General features: G+C 41.7%; 1 protein-coding gene across 3 annotated transcripts in view; it reads right to left on the bottom strand.

Moving 5' to 3' along the window:
* cds1 (CDP-diacylglycerol synthase (phosphatidate cytidylyltransferase) 1) overlaps positions 1 to 17,978 on the bottom strand; it is a 159,587-nt gene that overhangs the window by 83,912 nt on the left and 57,697 nt on the right. For all 3 annotated transcript variants that reach the window (XM_085963471.1, XM_085963461.1, XM_085963479.1), the window contains 2 exons: positions 13,284 to 13,380; positions 9,469 to 9,566 (listed from right to left, as the gene is read on the bottom strand). In XM_085963471.1, the coding sequence (XP_085819597.1) occupies positions 9,469 to 9,566; positions 13,284 to 13,380 (195 nt within the window). The remainder of the gene's footprint in view (positions 1 to 9,468; positions 9,567 to 13,283; positions 13,381 to 17,978) is intronic.

Here is a 17,978-nt window from a genome sequence, read left to right as displayed (position 1 = left end):
TAAGGTCTATAAATACAAGGTGATTACTAATAAATCCAGTAGGGAAACAAGGAGAAATTTGTTTACTCAGAGTGGTTAGAGTGTGGTACTCGCTACCACAGGAAGTGGTTGAGGCAAATAGCTTAGATGCTTTCAAAAGGAAATTGGGAGAAAAGGGAATAGAAAGATATGCTGAAAGGCTGAGATGAGGCAGATGGAATGGGAGGAGACTCATGTGGAGTATGTAAACACTAGCATAGGCTAGTTGGGCCGAATGGCCTGTTTCTGTGCTGTATATTCTATGTAATTCTAGTTCAGAAAAACTAATACCGAAGACACATGAAGAATATAATCCAAACTTAAGGTATTTTACAACAGATTTATTCCCTTGATGCTTATTAAATGTCAGTTTTTGAGCTTTCAGTTTCACTTATTATAGAAGCAAATTTTTTTGTAGGATGCAATTCAATTAGCTAAACCAGTGTACCAATTTAACAGGTGGAACGCAAGCTGCAGTAATTTGCACCCAATATAGCTAGACATTTTACAGAATGTCTCTTCTGTTTATAGCAATTTTGTTCCTTTTTTAAAAAAATTCTCCCAACTTTTTCAATTTTCCCAGGTTAAACACCATTCCTTGGTCATGAAAATTGTGGATCTAAATTTGAAGGCAATTGGCAATAAATAGTTGGTTTAGGGATGTAGGAGACTTGCCTACATCCCTGCAAGCCTTATGGAGACTTGCTCTCAAATATTACACTATGAGCTTAGCTGTACACTAATAAACTATGCATCAGTTTACTAAATTTATAGCTAATTACATAGCTAAATTCAGTAGGAAAGATTTAATACAGTCAAAGATTACACCTCCTTAGAGGTTTACATTGAGGAAAGAAAATCAATTTTTGGGTATAGAGTTGAAATATTACTGAATTCTTTAAATTAAGTACAGAACATGTTGTTCAATTTCAATGATACAGTAACAGCCTTGAACTGGAGTACGATTTTGCCAGTCCAGACTGTGATGTTTCATTCCTATTCATGTGCATCACTGGTTCCATGATTTCAACTTGATTGACATCATGTTCAGAAATCACTGAAAAATTTGTAAATTTTATGATCTCTTCTGAATTGTTTACGACCAGGCATTAGTTAGAATTGTTAGCTCCAACTGATTCAACTCCAAAATATAATTATGCAATTTATGAAGACCCAGGACACCAAGTAGTAAATCCAGACAGCTGGCAACACGATTGGTACCCAGAGATATAAATTTGGCAGCATACAAAACTGCTTTTGTTATTACTATATGAAAATATTGAATTGGGTCCCCTCAAAGTCATAGATGTTCCCCCATAAACTAAATATTTTTTTTAGAATGAGGCATTATAAAAGAATACCTTTACTGTCTGCAGGTTCTGAACATTTAAATAGCCTATTAAGAAGTTTCAGAGACCTCTTTTACAGAATGCTAATCTGATCATTTTACAACCTGCCCAGCTAAGAAAGATCAGATTACCTACCTTGAAGGATTTTTTTCATTCTTCTATGAAAAGGCATTCTCCACACATCATGGGAGTAAAGCCTAACTTGATTCTAAGGAAATCATGTACTGAGTACTTAGCACACACAAAAACATGACATAGATACATGATTCCACAGGGATTTCTACTCCCACATCCTATAAAGCCTACGATCTGCATCACTGAGCTAGTTTGTTTTGACCTAAAGATTAACGGAAACTTAACACGACTAAACCCCAAAAAACTCTTCACGCACACAGGGCCTGAAGGCATGAATGGGTGGGATCATGAGGTTTGAAGGATGCATATAATTTGAAGAATGATCACTAGCTAATTACAGATGTGGAAGTCCATTTGACCCATTTTATTTCATCTATCCAGAATGACCCTCAAGTCCCCCTACTGCAATATCAAATTGGTTCTGAAATGATTTCAAGGTTTTCACCTCCACTAATCCATCTGGCATTCCATTCCAGGTATTGATCACTCTGTGTGAAGAGCTTCCTGAATTCAGCCCTAATTTATCTTTAACTAGTTGGAACCGGTGGTCATTTGTCCTACTCTCAATTTAAAACAATTTTCTGGATTTACTTTTTCCATACTGTTTACAATCTTATATGCTTCTCAGATGCCTCCTTTTAAAGCTGAAAAGCCCAAGTTTTGCCAATCATTCGTCATATTTCAGACTTGCAAGACTAGGGATCAGCCTTGTGGCTCTTCTCAGCACTAGCTCGAACACCTGAATGTCTCCTTTGTTTCTCGGTGACTAGGACTGAACACAGTACTCAAGCTGTGGTCTGACCAGAGCAGTGTACAGCTTCATCTTGACTTCCTCCAATTTGAATTTTATGTTTTGGCTAAGTAATTCAAAATTCTAATGGATTTATTGATTGCTGTTCTGCACTGGTTGGACATTTTGGGCATCAAGTCTATTAAAGACTTCTAGTTTTTTTTCCCCCAATTTTGTTTATAAGCTATGAATCCTTAGCTTAGATGATCCTACACGGTATGCCATTTATCTTCCTTCTTCATTTAAACATCCACTACATATTGTAGAATACTAAAGTAGCACAATTCAGGAGGGGGATGGGGAGGCTTCTGCAGAAGAGCCGAACACTAGCTGCCAGATGGATGCCAAAGATATTGCGTGTAGTAGTCAAACTAATGCTTGCTCCATGTGGCAGCTTTGCAAATAGTACCAATTAAAATCCATTTAAGACATGGAATAATCGCCGACCATCCCCCCAGCCACCTTTTTTTGGCACAAAATCCAGGTAAGTCCCAAGGTATGTGTGCTGCTTCTAGGTGTTAACCAAGTGGCAGGATTCCATGAGGCTGGGTGTTGTGTTCCTGTACAAGTCTCTTGCAACTGAGATGGCCCTCATTTCACAGCAGCTAAATCACCAGATAGACTTGCTGCAGGCTGCACTTATGCATCTGCATAGACAGCCAATTCCTACACCCTTTCAGCCACATGTACAGGCATTGGAGGAGGCTGGCTCGAAGGCCTCGCGATACTGCAATCCTGAGTGTGTGCAGCATCTGTACCCATTCCTGCCATGCCAGTAGCACAGGGCACTGGCTTTGTATGGCCACTAATCTGAAGGAAAACAGACCCAATGGTACCAATGAGATCAGTGAAGCTGAAAAATATTCTGAATCATTTGGAGGCCAGGAGTACCATCCCACTCCTGGCACCGCATATCTGTATGGCAACAGTACAACCACTGGCAAAGCAGAGACGGCCCTTAGAACCCGGTCATCAGGGCCTCTGCTGCTGATCAGTCCAGAGTTGCCACATGCTCCAGACTGCAAAGCTATCCATCACAGTACTGCACATGTGGTTAGTGGACTCTTCCACTCATTTTGCCATTTGCAGAACAATGACATGCTTCCCAGCACCTGCACATATATCCGATGCCCTTCTCAAGGGCAATTAGGGATGGGCAATAAATGCTGGCCTTGTCAGCGACGCCCACATCCCATGAACGAATAAAAAAAAGCTCCCTTCAAAGCAGGCACATCACCCGAGATGGTTGCGCTCTCTTCAAAAAGTGACATCTTCCTCCTCATCCTCCGTTGTTCATGTTTCACCCAGTACTCTCTCTAGTTCACTCAGAACCTGTGTGTCTTGGGCTAGTGTTTGAGAGGGAAAGACTGAGTGACAGCATATGCTCTGATGCACTTGTAAGACCAGATGCAGAGAAGCCTGGTCCTTTTTCTTCCTTGGCCACATCTAGATGAGGAAAAGAGGTTAGAATGGTTTCTGAGGAGCCCAGTTCAAAAGTCACTTTCAGTAGGGGGTGACACGAGGGTTTCATGAAATTGTCAGCTAACTAAGGAGATAGGAGTAGGTAAGTCCTCTGCTCCATTGTAACTGCCCCCTCTCCCCCCGGCTGGGGGATTTGAAGTCAACCCCAAGGAGTCTGATGAACTAGTTGTTCAGATGTAGAAAGACATGATGCTGAGATGCACTGCCTGCAACCACAGACAGACATTTGTTAAACACTCAAGGTGCTAAGTAAGGCACGTAACCTGTCCCTTTTAAAATGTACCAGAGAAACCTTTGGGGATATTCTTGTACCGGGATATGGAAGTACGCATAGAAACATAGAAGATAGGAGCAGGAGTAGGCATTCGGCCCCTCGAGCCTACTCCGCCATTCAATGCGATCATGGCTGACCATCCAAATTCAGTACCCTGTCCCTGCTTTCTCCCCATATCCCTTGATCCCTTTAGCCTCAAGAAATATATCCAACTCTTTCTTGAAAATATTTAATGAATTGGCCTCAACTGTCTTTTGTGGTAGAGAATTCCACAGGTTCACCACTCTCTGGGTGAAGAAATTCCTCCTCAACTCAGTCCTAAATGGCTTACCCCTTATCCTTAGACCGTGACCCCTGGTTCTGGACTCCCCTGTCATCGGGGACAGCCTTCCTGCATCTAGTCTGTCTAGCCCTGTTAGAATTTTATAAGTTTCAATGAGATCCCCTCTCATTCTTCTAAGCTCTAGCAAGTACAGGAAACTTTGGTTTATCCGGAGGTTGTATGTCCGGAATACTCGATCTAACGGCAAAAATCAGGAGCCGTTTTCTATAAGTTTTTTTTAGTTCTCATTCTTTTTTTTTCCCCCCCAGTGAGGCGCTGCAAGGTCTGTAGCTGTAGCAACAGCTTCAGCTAGAGACGCTTGCAGCTGCCTCTTTAGAAGCTGTTGCTAAGCAACAGTGTTTGTTGTCAGATACGGAGATGAAAACCTCCGTATGCTTCAACATTAACTTTGTATGTCCGGCAGTTTTGATAGATCGGCAACACGCCGGTCCCACATATCACAAAGTTTCCTGTATAAGCCTAATCGACCCAATCTCTCTTCATACGTCATTCCTGCCATCCCAGCGATCAGTCTGGTGAATCTTCGCTGCACTCCCTCCATGGCAAGAACATCCTTCCTCAGATAAGGCGACCAAAACTGCACACAATACTCAAGGTGTGGTCTCACCAAGGCCCTGTACAACTGCAGCAAAGACATCCTTGCTCCTGTACTCGAATCCTCTCGCATCTTTTAGGTCTCGGCTGCAAACCAGAACTCTTGCGGTACTACCTGAATGTTCTGAGACAGTGTAAACAATTTGAACTTTTCCTGCTTGAGGGGCTGGTTTTATATTCTTGTCTAGTATTGGGCAGCGTTTTCAGTGTCTTTTGGGGAAAAAGAAATACCCAGAGTAGAAGCCTGTTCTCTCCTGCTCAGAGTGAATCTGTTGAAATCTAATGCCAGAAATTTGTCAATCTCAGCTAGAATGCTGTAAATGATTTGATTGAATTAGCCAATAAACTTTGGAATAGTGCTTGTGAAACAGAAAATATCTCCGCAACAGTCCCCAAGACCTATGCATCTGGAATGACATTTCCTCATTTTCCCGAAGCTGTTCAAAGAAATCAGACAGGAGATAGCAGAGGTTCTGGCCAAGATTGTTCAATAGTCAGATATGCAAATTATGCCATGGGACTGGAGAGTAGCCAACTCCGCGAATGGGGTACTATTCAAAGGGTTCCGCTAACGTCGGTTCGATCTTGCACGCTCAGTCTCAGGTCATAGAGTCATAGAGTTTTACAGCGCAGAAAGAGGCCCTTCGGCCCATCGTGTCTGCGCCGTCCATCAATCCCTGTCCAGTCTAATCCCATTTTCCAGCATTTGGTCCATAGCCTTGTATGCAATGGCATTTCAAGTGCCCATCCAAATGCTTCTTGAATGTTGTGAGGGTTCCTGCCTCTACCACCCTTTCAGGCAGTGAGTTCCAGCTTCCAACCACCCTCTGGGTGAAAAAGTTCCTCCTCAAATCCCCCCTAAATCTCCTGCCCCTTACCCTGAATCTATGCCCCCTTGTTATTGACCCCCCTACTAAGGGGAAAAGTTCCTCTTTATCTACCCTATCTATGCCCCTCATCATTTTGTACACCTCAATCAGGTCCCCCCTCAGCCTCCTTTGCTCCAAGGAAAACAACCCCAGCCTGTTGAGTCTTTCTTCATAGCTGAGGCGCTCCATCCCAGGTAACATCCTGGTGAATCTTCTCTGCACCCTCTCCAAAGCAATCACATCCTTCCTATAGTGAGGCGACCAGAACGGCACACAGTACTCCAGCTGTGGCCTCACCAGCGTTTTGTACAGCTCCATCATAACCTCCCTGCTCTTATATTCTATGCCTCTGCTAATGAAGGCAAGTATCCCATATGCCTTTTTAACCACCTTATCTACCTGTTCCGCTGCCTTCAGGGATCTATGTACATGTACACCAAGGTCCCTCTGACCCTCTGTACTTCCTAGGGTCCTGCCACTCATTGTGTATTCCCTTGCCTTATTTGTCCGTCCAAAATGCATCACCTCGCACTTTTCCGGGTTAAATTCCATTTGCCACTTTTCCGCCCATCTGACCAACCCGTTAATATCGTCCTGTAGCCTGAGGCTTTCCTCCTCGCAATTTACCACCCCACCAATTTTCGTGTCATCCGCGAACTTACTGATCATACCCTTTACATTCTCATCCAAATCATTAATGTAGATCACAAACAGCAAGGGACCCAGCACCGATCCCCGAGGTACCCCACTGGACACAGGCTTCCAGTCACAAAAGCAACCTTCGACCATCACCCTCTGCCTCCTGCCACTCAGCCAGTTTAGGATCCAACGCGCCAAGGCCCCCTGGATCCCATGGGCTCTTACCTTCTTGACCAGTCTCCTATGCGGGACTTTGTCAAAAGCTTTACTGAAGTCCATGTAAACCACATCCACAGCATTTCCCTCATCCACACACCTAGTCACCCCCTCGAAAAATTCAATCAGATTGGTCAGACATGATTTACCCTTGACAAAGCCATGCTGACTATCCCAGATTAATCCTTGCCTCTCCAAGTGGAGACTAATTTTGTCCCTCAGAATTTTTTCCAATAATTTCCCTACCACAGATGTTAGGCTCACTGGCCTGTAATTCCCTGGTTTATCCCTGCTACCCTTCTTGAATAATGGTACTACGTTAGCTGTTCTCCAGTCCTCTGGTACATCCCCTGTGGCCAGAGAGGTTCTGAAAATTTGTGTCAGAGCCCCTGCAATCTCCTCCTTTGCCTCACACAACAGCCTGGGATACATCTCGTCCGGGCCTGGGGATTTATCCACTTTTTGGCCTGCTAAAACCGCTAGTACCTCCTCCCTCTCGATGCTAATATGTTCAAATATGTCACAGTCCCCTTGCCCGACTTCTATGTCTACATCGTCTTTCTCCATAGTGAACACAGAGGCAAAAAATTCATTTAAAACCCCACCTACTTCATCTGGCTCTACACACAGCTTGCCACTTTGGTCCCTAATGGGCCCTACCCTTTCCCTGGTTATCCTCTTGCCCTTAATATACTTATAAAACATCTTAGGATTTTCCTTTATTTTGCTCGCCAGTGTTATTTCATGGCCCCTCCTCGCCCTCCTAATTTCCTTTTTAAGTATGCCCCTGCACCTTTTATACTCCTCTAGGGCTTCCTCCGTCTTTTGTCTTTTGTAACTGCCAAAAGCCCCCCTTTTTTTCCTAATGCATTTTTGTATATCCCTTGTCATCCAAGGTTCCCTTTGCTTGTTGGTCCCACCCTTGACCTTTACAGGAACATGTTGGTGTTGTACTCTCTCTATTTCCCTTCTGAAAGCCTCCCACTGTTTTGATGTGGATTTTCCTATAAGTAGCTGCTCCCAGTCCACTTTGGCCAGATCCTGTCTTATCTTATTAAAATCGGCCTTCCCCCAATTTAGAACCCTTATTTCCGGGCCGTCTTTGTCTTTTTCCATGACCACCTTAAATCTCACCGAATTATGGTCACTATTGCCAAAATGCTCTCCTACAGACACTTCCACCACCTGCCCGGCTCCATTCCCTAGAATTAGGTCCAGTACCGCCCCCTCTCTTGTAGGACTTTCTACATGTTGGCTCAAAAAGCTCTCCTGGATGCACTTTAAGAATTCTGCACCCTCTAAGCCTTTCACACTCTGACTATCCCAATTTATATTGGGGACAGGATCTGATCATTTTACATGTCAGCCGAGATCGCTGACCACAGTCCACGGGGAAATGAGCACAAAGAACACCACAAAAAGCTGTTGGTTGTAGTCAAAGAGCTGAAATACGGGTTCTACACTAGGGCTGGGATCCCTGGAACAAGTAGATTAAGGCTTTGAGAAAACTGCATATTGAAAGCCTCTGTAAATTTGGAACAGCAAACTACCCTTAGGCAGTTCACATTATCTTTCTCTCTCTCTCTCAAAAAGGAATCTTTTTCCCATTTACCTGCAAAATGTTAGGGAGGTTTTTAGATGAACTCAAGAGGAGTTCCAGCCATCCCCTCTGCTGCACAAAACATAGCTCCCACTGAATCAAAAGTATGAAAGTATTTATCAAGACAATCAAAACCTTCATCCAAAACACAGCTGTTTTATACTAGAAATTTGATTATCCTTCATATAGGAATCCAACAATACCTGGATTCCTCAGAGATCTGTGTTAGAAACCAATGCATATTGCCCCAAGAAATATACTAGTTGGGCATCGTCATCCTCAAATCTAGGAAGGAGTCTATTGATGTTTCCAAGGGAGACACTGACAGTCAACAGTGACAATGGGGTCCATTCCTATGTAGCTCATCCTGCATTATCCATTCCTCACTTCAGACATTTGGAGTACTGAATTGTATCTTTTTTTTAAAGAAGTACTTTCTGTAACAGTTATGGTTTTGGCAGCCTGTTCCAATCTCTTCCTTGGAGTGATATTTGTATTTGGCTTTGCACCATATGTAGAATATCCCTGTATAAGCTGAAAGGCCAAGGTGCTGACTGGTATCAGTATTTTTACTACTCATGGCTTTCTCAATGGTCATCTGGAGAGTATGTGATTGGTTTATAGCTGCTATATGATCTGGCAACAGCATGAACCAGTTTTTATTTTTATGCATGTCTTAATACAGACAACACCATTTTTCTGATGCATGTTCTGGAGATTCACCAACAAAGGCTCCAAATCTTGGAATGAAACTTGAAAAGACGAGAATACAGACTGAATAGTTTTGGAAACAAAAAATGCTTACTGTGAAAATTACCATATCTTTCTAATCTAACTTGTGGATAAACTGAGAATTTATCCCAATCCAATGAGAGCTGCGATGCAAGAAGCAGAGAACACAATCTCTTTAGTAGAAAAAAAATGAACTGCACAAATGGTGTAAGGAACACAGAAGAAGCCATAAGTGGCACTGCTTATCTGTGATGTTATGATAATATCTTCATAGGAGTGCTAAGTTCATGGCTTCCTTAGAATCAATCAAGCTAGGCTTTCTCCTATGGTTTATGGAGAATGTTTAAATAATGATGCTCCCTTTCACCTCTCTCTCGCTCTTCCCCATTTAATTAAAAAAACACTTCATCTGTTTTGGTCCACTCACCAGCTCAAGGTTCTGAACCAAGGTAGTTCATAAGAACGATACACTCTGTAACCGATAGTGATGATCTCGTGAAAACACTTGATTTGAACATAGAGAACCTAGAAAGAGAATATGAAAAATGTGTTTACTGATCAAAATAGAATATAAAACTAAGAGTCTCTTCTGTTCCAAAAAGCAATTTACAACAGAGAAAATAGGCACAAAATCCTTGCCTTCAATTAGAAAATCTTAATCTTCAACTGGGGGGGGGGGGGGGGGGGGGGGAAATGAAGGAAAGATCGATCTGTTGATACTAGAACTTGTCTGTTGCTGTTATTACAAATTCAGCACCAAACTGACAGTGTATCAACATCAATTCAGCATCAGATTGACAATATAACACCCAGTGGAGCTACAAAATAGAACCCTGAAAAGCAGGGGGGCTGAGGGTACACTGACATGGGTCAGCTCCATTACAACAGGCAGAGTCAACACAATGACAATGACAAAGTCATTACAGGAAACTCTGGTTTATCCGGAGGTTGTATGTCCGGAAACCTCGATCTACCAGCAGAAATCAGGAGCCATTTTGTTAGGTTTTTTTTCTTCTCGTGGCTTTGTTTTCAACAGTCGGGCTCTGGAAAGTCTCTCTGAAGCTGTTGCTAAGCTACAGAGATACTTCCAAGGTACGGGCCGACTGTTTACAAGCTGTTGCTAAGCAACAGTGTTTGTTGTCAGATACGGAGATGAAAACCTTCGTATGCTTCAACATTAACTTTGTATGTCCGGCAGTTTTGATAGATCGGCAACAGCTCGGTCCCGTCGGTGCCGGATATAACAAAGTTTCCTGGACACAAATAGGCTTTCATCAGTCTGTCAACTTCAGGCCGCAGACTTGCACTAGCAAATAAAATCTTGCTACAGGCAGCCAAGTGTATTGTTGCGAAGAAGAGTAGTAAGCCTGAGTATTGGGAGAACTTTAGAAACCAGCAAAGGATGACCAAAAAATTGATAAAAGGGGAGAAAATAGAATGAGAGTAAACTAGCAAAAAATATTTAAACAGATTGTAAGAGCTTCTACAAGTATGTAAAAAGGAAGAATGTAGCAAAAATAAGCATTGGTCCCTTAGAGGCTGAGACAGGAGAAATTATAATGGGGAATAAGGAAATGGCAGTGACTTTAAACAAATATTTTCTGTCATCACAGTAGAAGACACAAAAATCATACAAAAAATAGTGGGGAACCAAAGGGCTAATGAGAGTGAGGAACTTAAAATAATTAAGATCAGTAGAGAAAAAGTACTTGAGAAACTAATGGGACTAAAAGCCGACAAATTCCCTGGACCCGATGGCCTACATCCTAGTGTACTAAAAAGAGGTGGTTGCGGAAATGGTGAATGTATTGGTTGTGATCTTCCAAAATTCCCTAGATTTTGGAACATCCCAGCGGGTTGGAAGGTAGCTAATGTAACCCCGCTATTCAAGAATAGGAGGAGAAACAAAACAGGGAACTACAGGCCAGTTAGCCTGACATCATTCCTAAGGAAAATGCTGGAATCCATTAAGGAAGTGGTAACAGGGCGCTTAAGAAATCATACCATGATTAGGCAGAGTCAACATGGTTTTATGAAAGGGAAATTGTGTTAACAAATTTATTAGAGATTTTTGAGGATGTAACTAACAGTGTAGATAAAGGGGAACCAGTGGATGTAGTATATTTGGATTTCCAAAAGGCATTCGATAAGGTGCCACATAAAAGGTTGCGACACAAGATAAGAGCTCATGGGGGTAATATATTGGCATGGATAGAGGATCGGTTAATAGACAGAAAACAGAGAGTAGGGATAAATGGGTCATTTTCAGGTTGGCAGGCTATAACTCAATGATCAGTGCTTGGGCCCCAGCGACTTGCAATCTATATTAATGACTTAGATGAAGGGACCGGATGCAATGTATCCAAGTTTGCTGACGATACAAAGCTAGGTGGGAAAGTAAGCTGTGAGGATACACAAAGAGCCTGCAAAGGGATATAGACAGGTTAAGTGAGTGGGCAATAAGGTGGCAGATGGAGTATAATGTGGGGAAATGTGAGGTTATTCACATTGGTAGGAAGAATAGAAAAAACATTTTTTTTTTTTTTTTTTTTTAAATGGTGAGAAACTTTTAAATGTTGGTGTTCAGAGAGATTTAGGTGTCCTCGTACAGGATACGCAGAAAGTTAGCATGCAGGTATAGCAAGCAATTAGGAAGACAAATTGCATGTTGGTCTTTATTGCAAGGGGGTTGGAATACAAGAGTAAGGAAGCCATTGTACATGGCTTTGGCAAGACCACACCTGGAGTACTGTGCACACTTTTGGTCTCTTTATCTGAGGAAGGGCATAATTGCCTTAGAGGCGGTACAACGAAGATTCACTAGATTGATCCCTGGGATGAGAGGGTTGTCCTATGAGGAGAGATTGAGCAGGTTGGGCCTATACGGTCTGGAGTTTAGAAGAATGAGAGGTGATCTCATTGAAACATATAAGATTCTGAGGGGAATCGACAGGGTAGATGCCGAGAGGTTGTTTCCCCAGGCTGGAGAGTCTAGTCTCAGGATAAGGGGTCGGCCATTTAAGACAGATGAGGAGGAATTTCTTCACTCAGAGAGAGGGTTGTGGATCTTTGGAATTCTCTACCCCAAAGGGCTGTGGATGCAGAGTCGTTGAGTATATTCAAGGCTGAGAGAGATTGATTTTTGGACTCTAGGTGAATCACAGGATATGGGGATTGGGCGGGCAAGCTGAGCCAAAGGAGGAGAAATGGAGAGTCGATCATGAGTCAGTAGAGGTCAATCCAGGGGTCCAGCAGAAGTGTGTAGTAGTGTCAGGTGCTAGTGGTGTGAAACAGTGAATCCAGTATGCCAGCAGAGTGGTGAGAAAATGCAGTCTCAGCAGAAATCAGCAACGAAGGTGGAGGGGACAGTTCATAAATGGAAATCCTCCAGGAATTTGGCTTTGACTGAGGAAAGTGATGCAAGGTAAACTTAATCTGGAAGAGCTAGATCTGGCAAACAATGATAAGGCTAGTTTTACGCCAGGTGTGCTCAAGTTTGCAATGCTCAGGCTTGAGAGTGAAGAGGAGACCTGCAACAACACAATGGCAGGAGTTGGAGATTGTGAGCGATTTAGTCAGGACAAGGGCCTTGAAAGCAGAGGCGAGGGACAGTTGGGTAAATCGACAACAACAGATGTGTCATAAAAGGTGGAAGGCCAGAGAAGTGGGAAAGTGTGGTTGAAGTTTTGTGAGGAAACTGGGGAACAGATTCCACCCCCACCCACCTCAAGGAGTGGCTGGAAAGGGTCAATCATGGGATTATGGGAAGGCAGTGGAATGTAACAATAGGATAAATGTGAGCGTTGTCCCTCCACCACCATTTGCAACTGATACTCAATTAGCAGTAACACTTGTAGAAAATGAAATATTATTTATAATTTTATTGCCTATTATCTTGTTCACATCTCTCCCTCCCTCACCAATTTTTAATTTCCACTACAATCTTGATTGTCACATTAAGCCTTTCAAAGAGCCTCACCAGATACAATTTACTAAGGCTCCTCTTGGTTGGGTATAATTGTTTATGGCTTACAACTTGCATTCTATTCATCTGGCTGAGAACTACAAAAATTAACCTACTGATAGCAGTTGAGTTGAGGTTAAATGATAATCAAGACTGGAATTCAAATTTAGGCCTGCAATACAGGAGCGCAATGCTTTGCTGCAAGTAAAGATTTTTTTTTAATGCATTTTTATTAAGTTGGAAAAATAAAATCTTTCCACTAACGTTAATTTACTAACCACAAGCATGAGTACTATGGGTCCCAGGTAGATAATTAGAAAGAAAAATGAAATCATGGCGAGTGAGAAGATCCCACGAATCCACCAGTTCTTCCATCTGCAAAACAAAGCATGATTAAAAGACCACTTTTCACTAATTGAATTGAAAAAGAAAGCGGAGTTTTAACACAAGTAAAACAAAACTTCAAAATATTCTTGCAAGTTCCCACTTTATAGTAAAGTATGTCTCTGTACAAAATCTGTAAAGCATAAAGTCATAAAAACCATTAACTATTCAAGCTATGGAGCATTCGTAGTATCGCAAAAACAAAGTGAAAATTATCCTTTTGAATTTACAACAAAAAAATCTGAAAGAAAATCTTAAATCGTCTTCCACGTGCAGTACTACAGCTTCCGTTCATAGTAGAGGTCTGAGAAACATTACTTGGGACAATGAAACAGCAAAGTATGCAGTCTCAGTAACGGCTAGATTTTCAGGAAATGGATAAAATATACATAGAAATACACAGAAGTTACAACACAGAAACAGTTCATTCAGACAACAAGTTCATGTAGGTGTTTACCCTCCGCGTGACCAAATAGTTTATCGTATTTATCCACCCTGTTCCCATATCCTTTCAACTTCTTTTCCTTCATCCACCTATCGAATCTAATTTTGAATTTTGACAGTTTCTACCTCAACCTCTAATCCTGGAAATGAATTCCACAAACACACAATTTATTGCGTAAAGAAGTTTCTCCTTCCCTCTTTTCTAAATTATCTTGTGTCCTTGGCACCTCATTCTTGACCCCTTAACTACTGGAAACAGTCTGCTTCCATCTAATCTGTCCCATCCTTTCAAAATTTAAAACACTATCACATCATCCCTTAATCGGCATTGGTCTAATGAAAAATACGCAATTTTTTAAAGCCTTTCTTCATATTTGTATTTCCTCATACCAGGCAGCATCCTAATGAATCTGGGTTGTTCCCTCTCTAAAGCCTAAATATCCTTCCTATAGTGTAGAGCCTAATACTGCACACTGTTCTCTAAATGAGCTCGCAGGTTTCAAAATCAACTCACTATATTCTATACCTCTTATGATAAAACCTAAAATTCCATCAGCTTTTTTTTTTTTTTTTACAGCCTTGTGAACCAAAGTGATGCCTTTAATGACCTGTGTACCTCTATCCCCAAATTGCTTTGCTCTTTCACAACAAGGAACCTATTTCCATTCAGAGTATAATTAATGTTTTTTTTACCAAAATGTATCACTCAAACTGAATTAAATCTGCCACTTTTTAGCCCATTCCCTCATCTCATCAATATTGTTTTGCAGATTCCTTTGGTCTTCTAAAGAATTAATTATACCACAAAAAAACTCTGAGGTTTGTCAAGCATGATCACTCCTTTTGAAATCCCTGCAGGCTACTTCTATTTTTTTCTTTATCAAGATATGTGGTAATTTCATTCTTAAGACCCCAACATTTCCCCTACCACAGAGGTTAAGCTAACTGGCCTGTAACTACCTGGTTTGCCTCGGTCTCCCTTTTTAAAAATGGGTACTACATTGGCCACTGTCCAGTACAACTATACACCAAAACTTCCCTGTCAAATCAAACATTACCAGACAAGTAACTGTGGAGGAATTTGCCGGCGCAAAACTGGTTTTGTAACTCTTACATATTTAACGTGTTTCAGTCTCGGTAACAATAATAGGTGCGTTTTCTGAAGGTGGCAGGCATGAAGAGCAAGTAAAACTGTCTTCACCCACAATTGGGTGGAGTTAAATACTTTTACACTGAATAGTGACACCACTGCCATGCATGCACACTACAGAGGGCCTGATGTGCAAGCACGGGACTCTCACTGCCGTTCAAAAGCCTCCGTGACCCAAGAGCCAAGCACAATGCAGGTATCTGCGGCGGGACTTCCGAAACTCGATGCAGTTCAAAAGCCAAACACGGCCCGTGAGCACTGCATGTTACCACCTCCAATATTAGCACTCAAGAGGGTCAGCGCCGTGCGTCGCCTGAACTCTGTAGCCTGCCTGACAATGACTGGATCAAATTACACATTGAACCTAGCCATGTAGAGTACATCAATAAAGTGCGGAGAGTCTACAGCTTGACTGGATCAAATTACACATTCCAAGCTAAGTGTTGGGTGATTATTGTCCTGTCACTTCCTGGCGGTGCCAATACAAAATCTTTGTTAATTACACTGGGCAGTGGCAATAAACACTGCCAATAATTTTAGCCTGTATGCAGCCTAGTAGTGTGGTATTTATCTGTCTTCTGAGGAGATGGGAGAATGTGGTGAGCATCCCACATATTCTCCATTAAGCAATTTATTAAGATTCTTTAATAATTATACCTGGGCTTTGCTAATCCATAAACAGAAAAGATTAAAGGCATGGATTTCAGTTAATAAGAAACTGCATATAGAAACTTGTTAAGCCATACACACGAGAACAGGTTTTTGGAGAGGGGCACGGGAAAAGCCTGACTTTTAGCAAGTGTCTGTGCCAGCCAATGAGTTGCAGGTGGGTGGAAATTATGACGAGAGTCTATTTAAAAAGAGTCACTACGAACTACAGCAAACAGAACGTCTCTCGATAAAAGCAGGGTGATTTTTTTTAGAAAATTGAAGTAAAGTGAATGGAGGATTGCTACATACAAATTATGTGTGTAAAACCAATCCTAGTCACTTATAGCAGTGTGGTCTCCAGGCGTGCAGAGTAATTACCCAATCATCTCCATTCTGACCGGGAATAGTGATGTTACTATATGCAGCCAAAATTATTAATAAATGATACACAAACAGAAATCTAGGCATGATATTAACATACTAACCAATTTTACACTATATACAAACTGGGTTAATTATTTAAAACAAAGACAGCATTTGCGAATCTTGCAGCTCCTCACACATTTTTAGAAACTGTCTGATAAATGTGCATGATTATTCCCTAGAGTCCTAGAGGCACAGTGAATAGAAACTAAAGATCATTGGATTGTAAGTATGTCTTTACGTTAGCAGATCAAGGAATAATGGCTTTAAACTGTTGACATCCAGATACAGAATACTCTGCTTTTTTTGACATCTGATAGCAAATAGAAATTACATTTACCATCTGCATTCTTTAGCCAAAGTATTTATCTTAATACTGTATTCAAAGTATATATCGTAATAAAGTTTTCGCTGCTCACGAAGCAGTCACCTCTACATGGGGAGGTCAAACACAGATTGGGTGACCGCTTTGCTGAACACCACTGTTCAGTCCACAAGCGTGACCCCGGGCTTCTGGTTATCTGTCACTTTAATTCTCGCCCTACTCCCACTCTGACCTCAGCCTCCTACACTGTTCCAATGAAGCTCAACGTAAACTCAAGGAACAGCACCTCATCTTTCGATTAGACATTTTACAGCCTTCTGGACTCAACATTTAGAGATCATAACCTCTGGCCCCATTTTTTCCTCAGACAGCAGCTGTTGGTAATGATTTTGCTATTCCAATTTACAGCTCTTCTAGACCCATGTTTTGTTTTACTTGACCCATTACCATCTCCTTTTGCCTTGCACGGTCATCCCTTTTGTCATTTAATCTCTCCTGCCTTCCACACTATCACAGACTTTCCCTTTTGTTCTTTTCCCCTCCTCTCCCCCTGCCTCTGTACTTACTTAAAACCCGTTACATCACTAACTTTTTCCAATTCTGACGAAAGGTCATCGACCAGAAACATTAACTTTCTCCACAGATGCTGCCTGACCTGCTAAGTATTTCCAGTTTTTATTTTGTATTATACATTTGAAATAAAGAGTAACTTGCCTTTCAAAAGCTAGGCTTTATTAACCTTAAAAAACCAGCAGTACATGTTAAGCACCCAGTCCCAACCAAACTGTAGAAAACTGAATTTAAGATGGCCACCACAGGTCACATGGAATCAACTAACCAATAAGTTTACAGCATATATCTCAAGGCAGGAAAACAGGCAACCAATTACAATGCTTCTTATAAAACAAGAATCATCACCACATTCACCCCTCCTTTTAAAATATACTTCAACCTAGGTAGCCTTTACAGTTTACAATTAGTTATTTATGACTAGTGCAATACATGTATAATGCCTTCAACAATTTTAAAATTTTACTATTAAATTATTAATTATTTTAAAAATCCATTTTTAATCGGTCGACCGGATATCTTGTTCGTGTCGACCTTCTTAGCCTTGGTGGAGTTCCTTGCCCTCCCACAGCAGGAGACACAGAAATATCTTCTGCGGGGAGGCTATCAATATCCCGATTATCAACGGTTTCCGGATTGGAAGTCCCATTAGAAGGTAGACTGGGAGGGTCATGAACATCCATCGGGGGCAGACTGAGAGAATTGTAAGTGTCTGCAATAGGATTGGAAATGTTCGTAGTATCTGTGACGACATCAACATTATCTGAATTATGGCTATTGTTAATGTCCTCAGGAGAGGGCTGGCCACCACAAGGAGCTAAGTCTTTAACTGAAACCGTACTTTCTTTCCCATCTTGGAATCGAATATGAGCATATTGGGAATTTGCCTCCAATAGCTCCACCTCCTCCACTAAAGGATCATACTTTGACAGTCTAACATGGCGTCGGAGCAGCACAGGTCCCTGCATAGTAAGCCATGAAGGTGCCGAATATCCCGTAGAGGATCTCTGCGGATAGTTGAAGAGC

This window comes from Somniosus microcephalus, chromosome 2 (assembly GCF_052327205.1).
Source record: "Somniosus microcephalus isolate GS21.2 chromosome 2, FLI_Smic_1.0, whole genome shotgun sequence".
In the NCBI taxonomy this organism is placed as follows: Eukaryota; Metazoa; Chordata; class Chondrichthyes; order Squaliformes; family Somniosidae; genus Somniosus; species Somniosus microcephalus.
The sequence above is the reverse complement of the archived record's forward strand: the minus strand, read 5'-3'. Positions and strand labels throughout refer to the sequence as shown.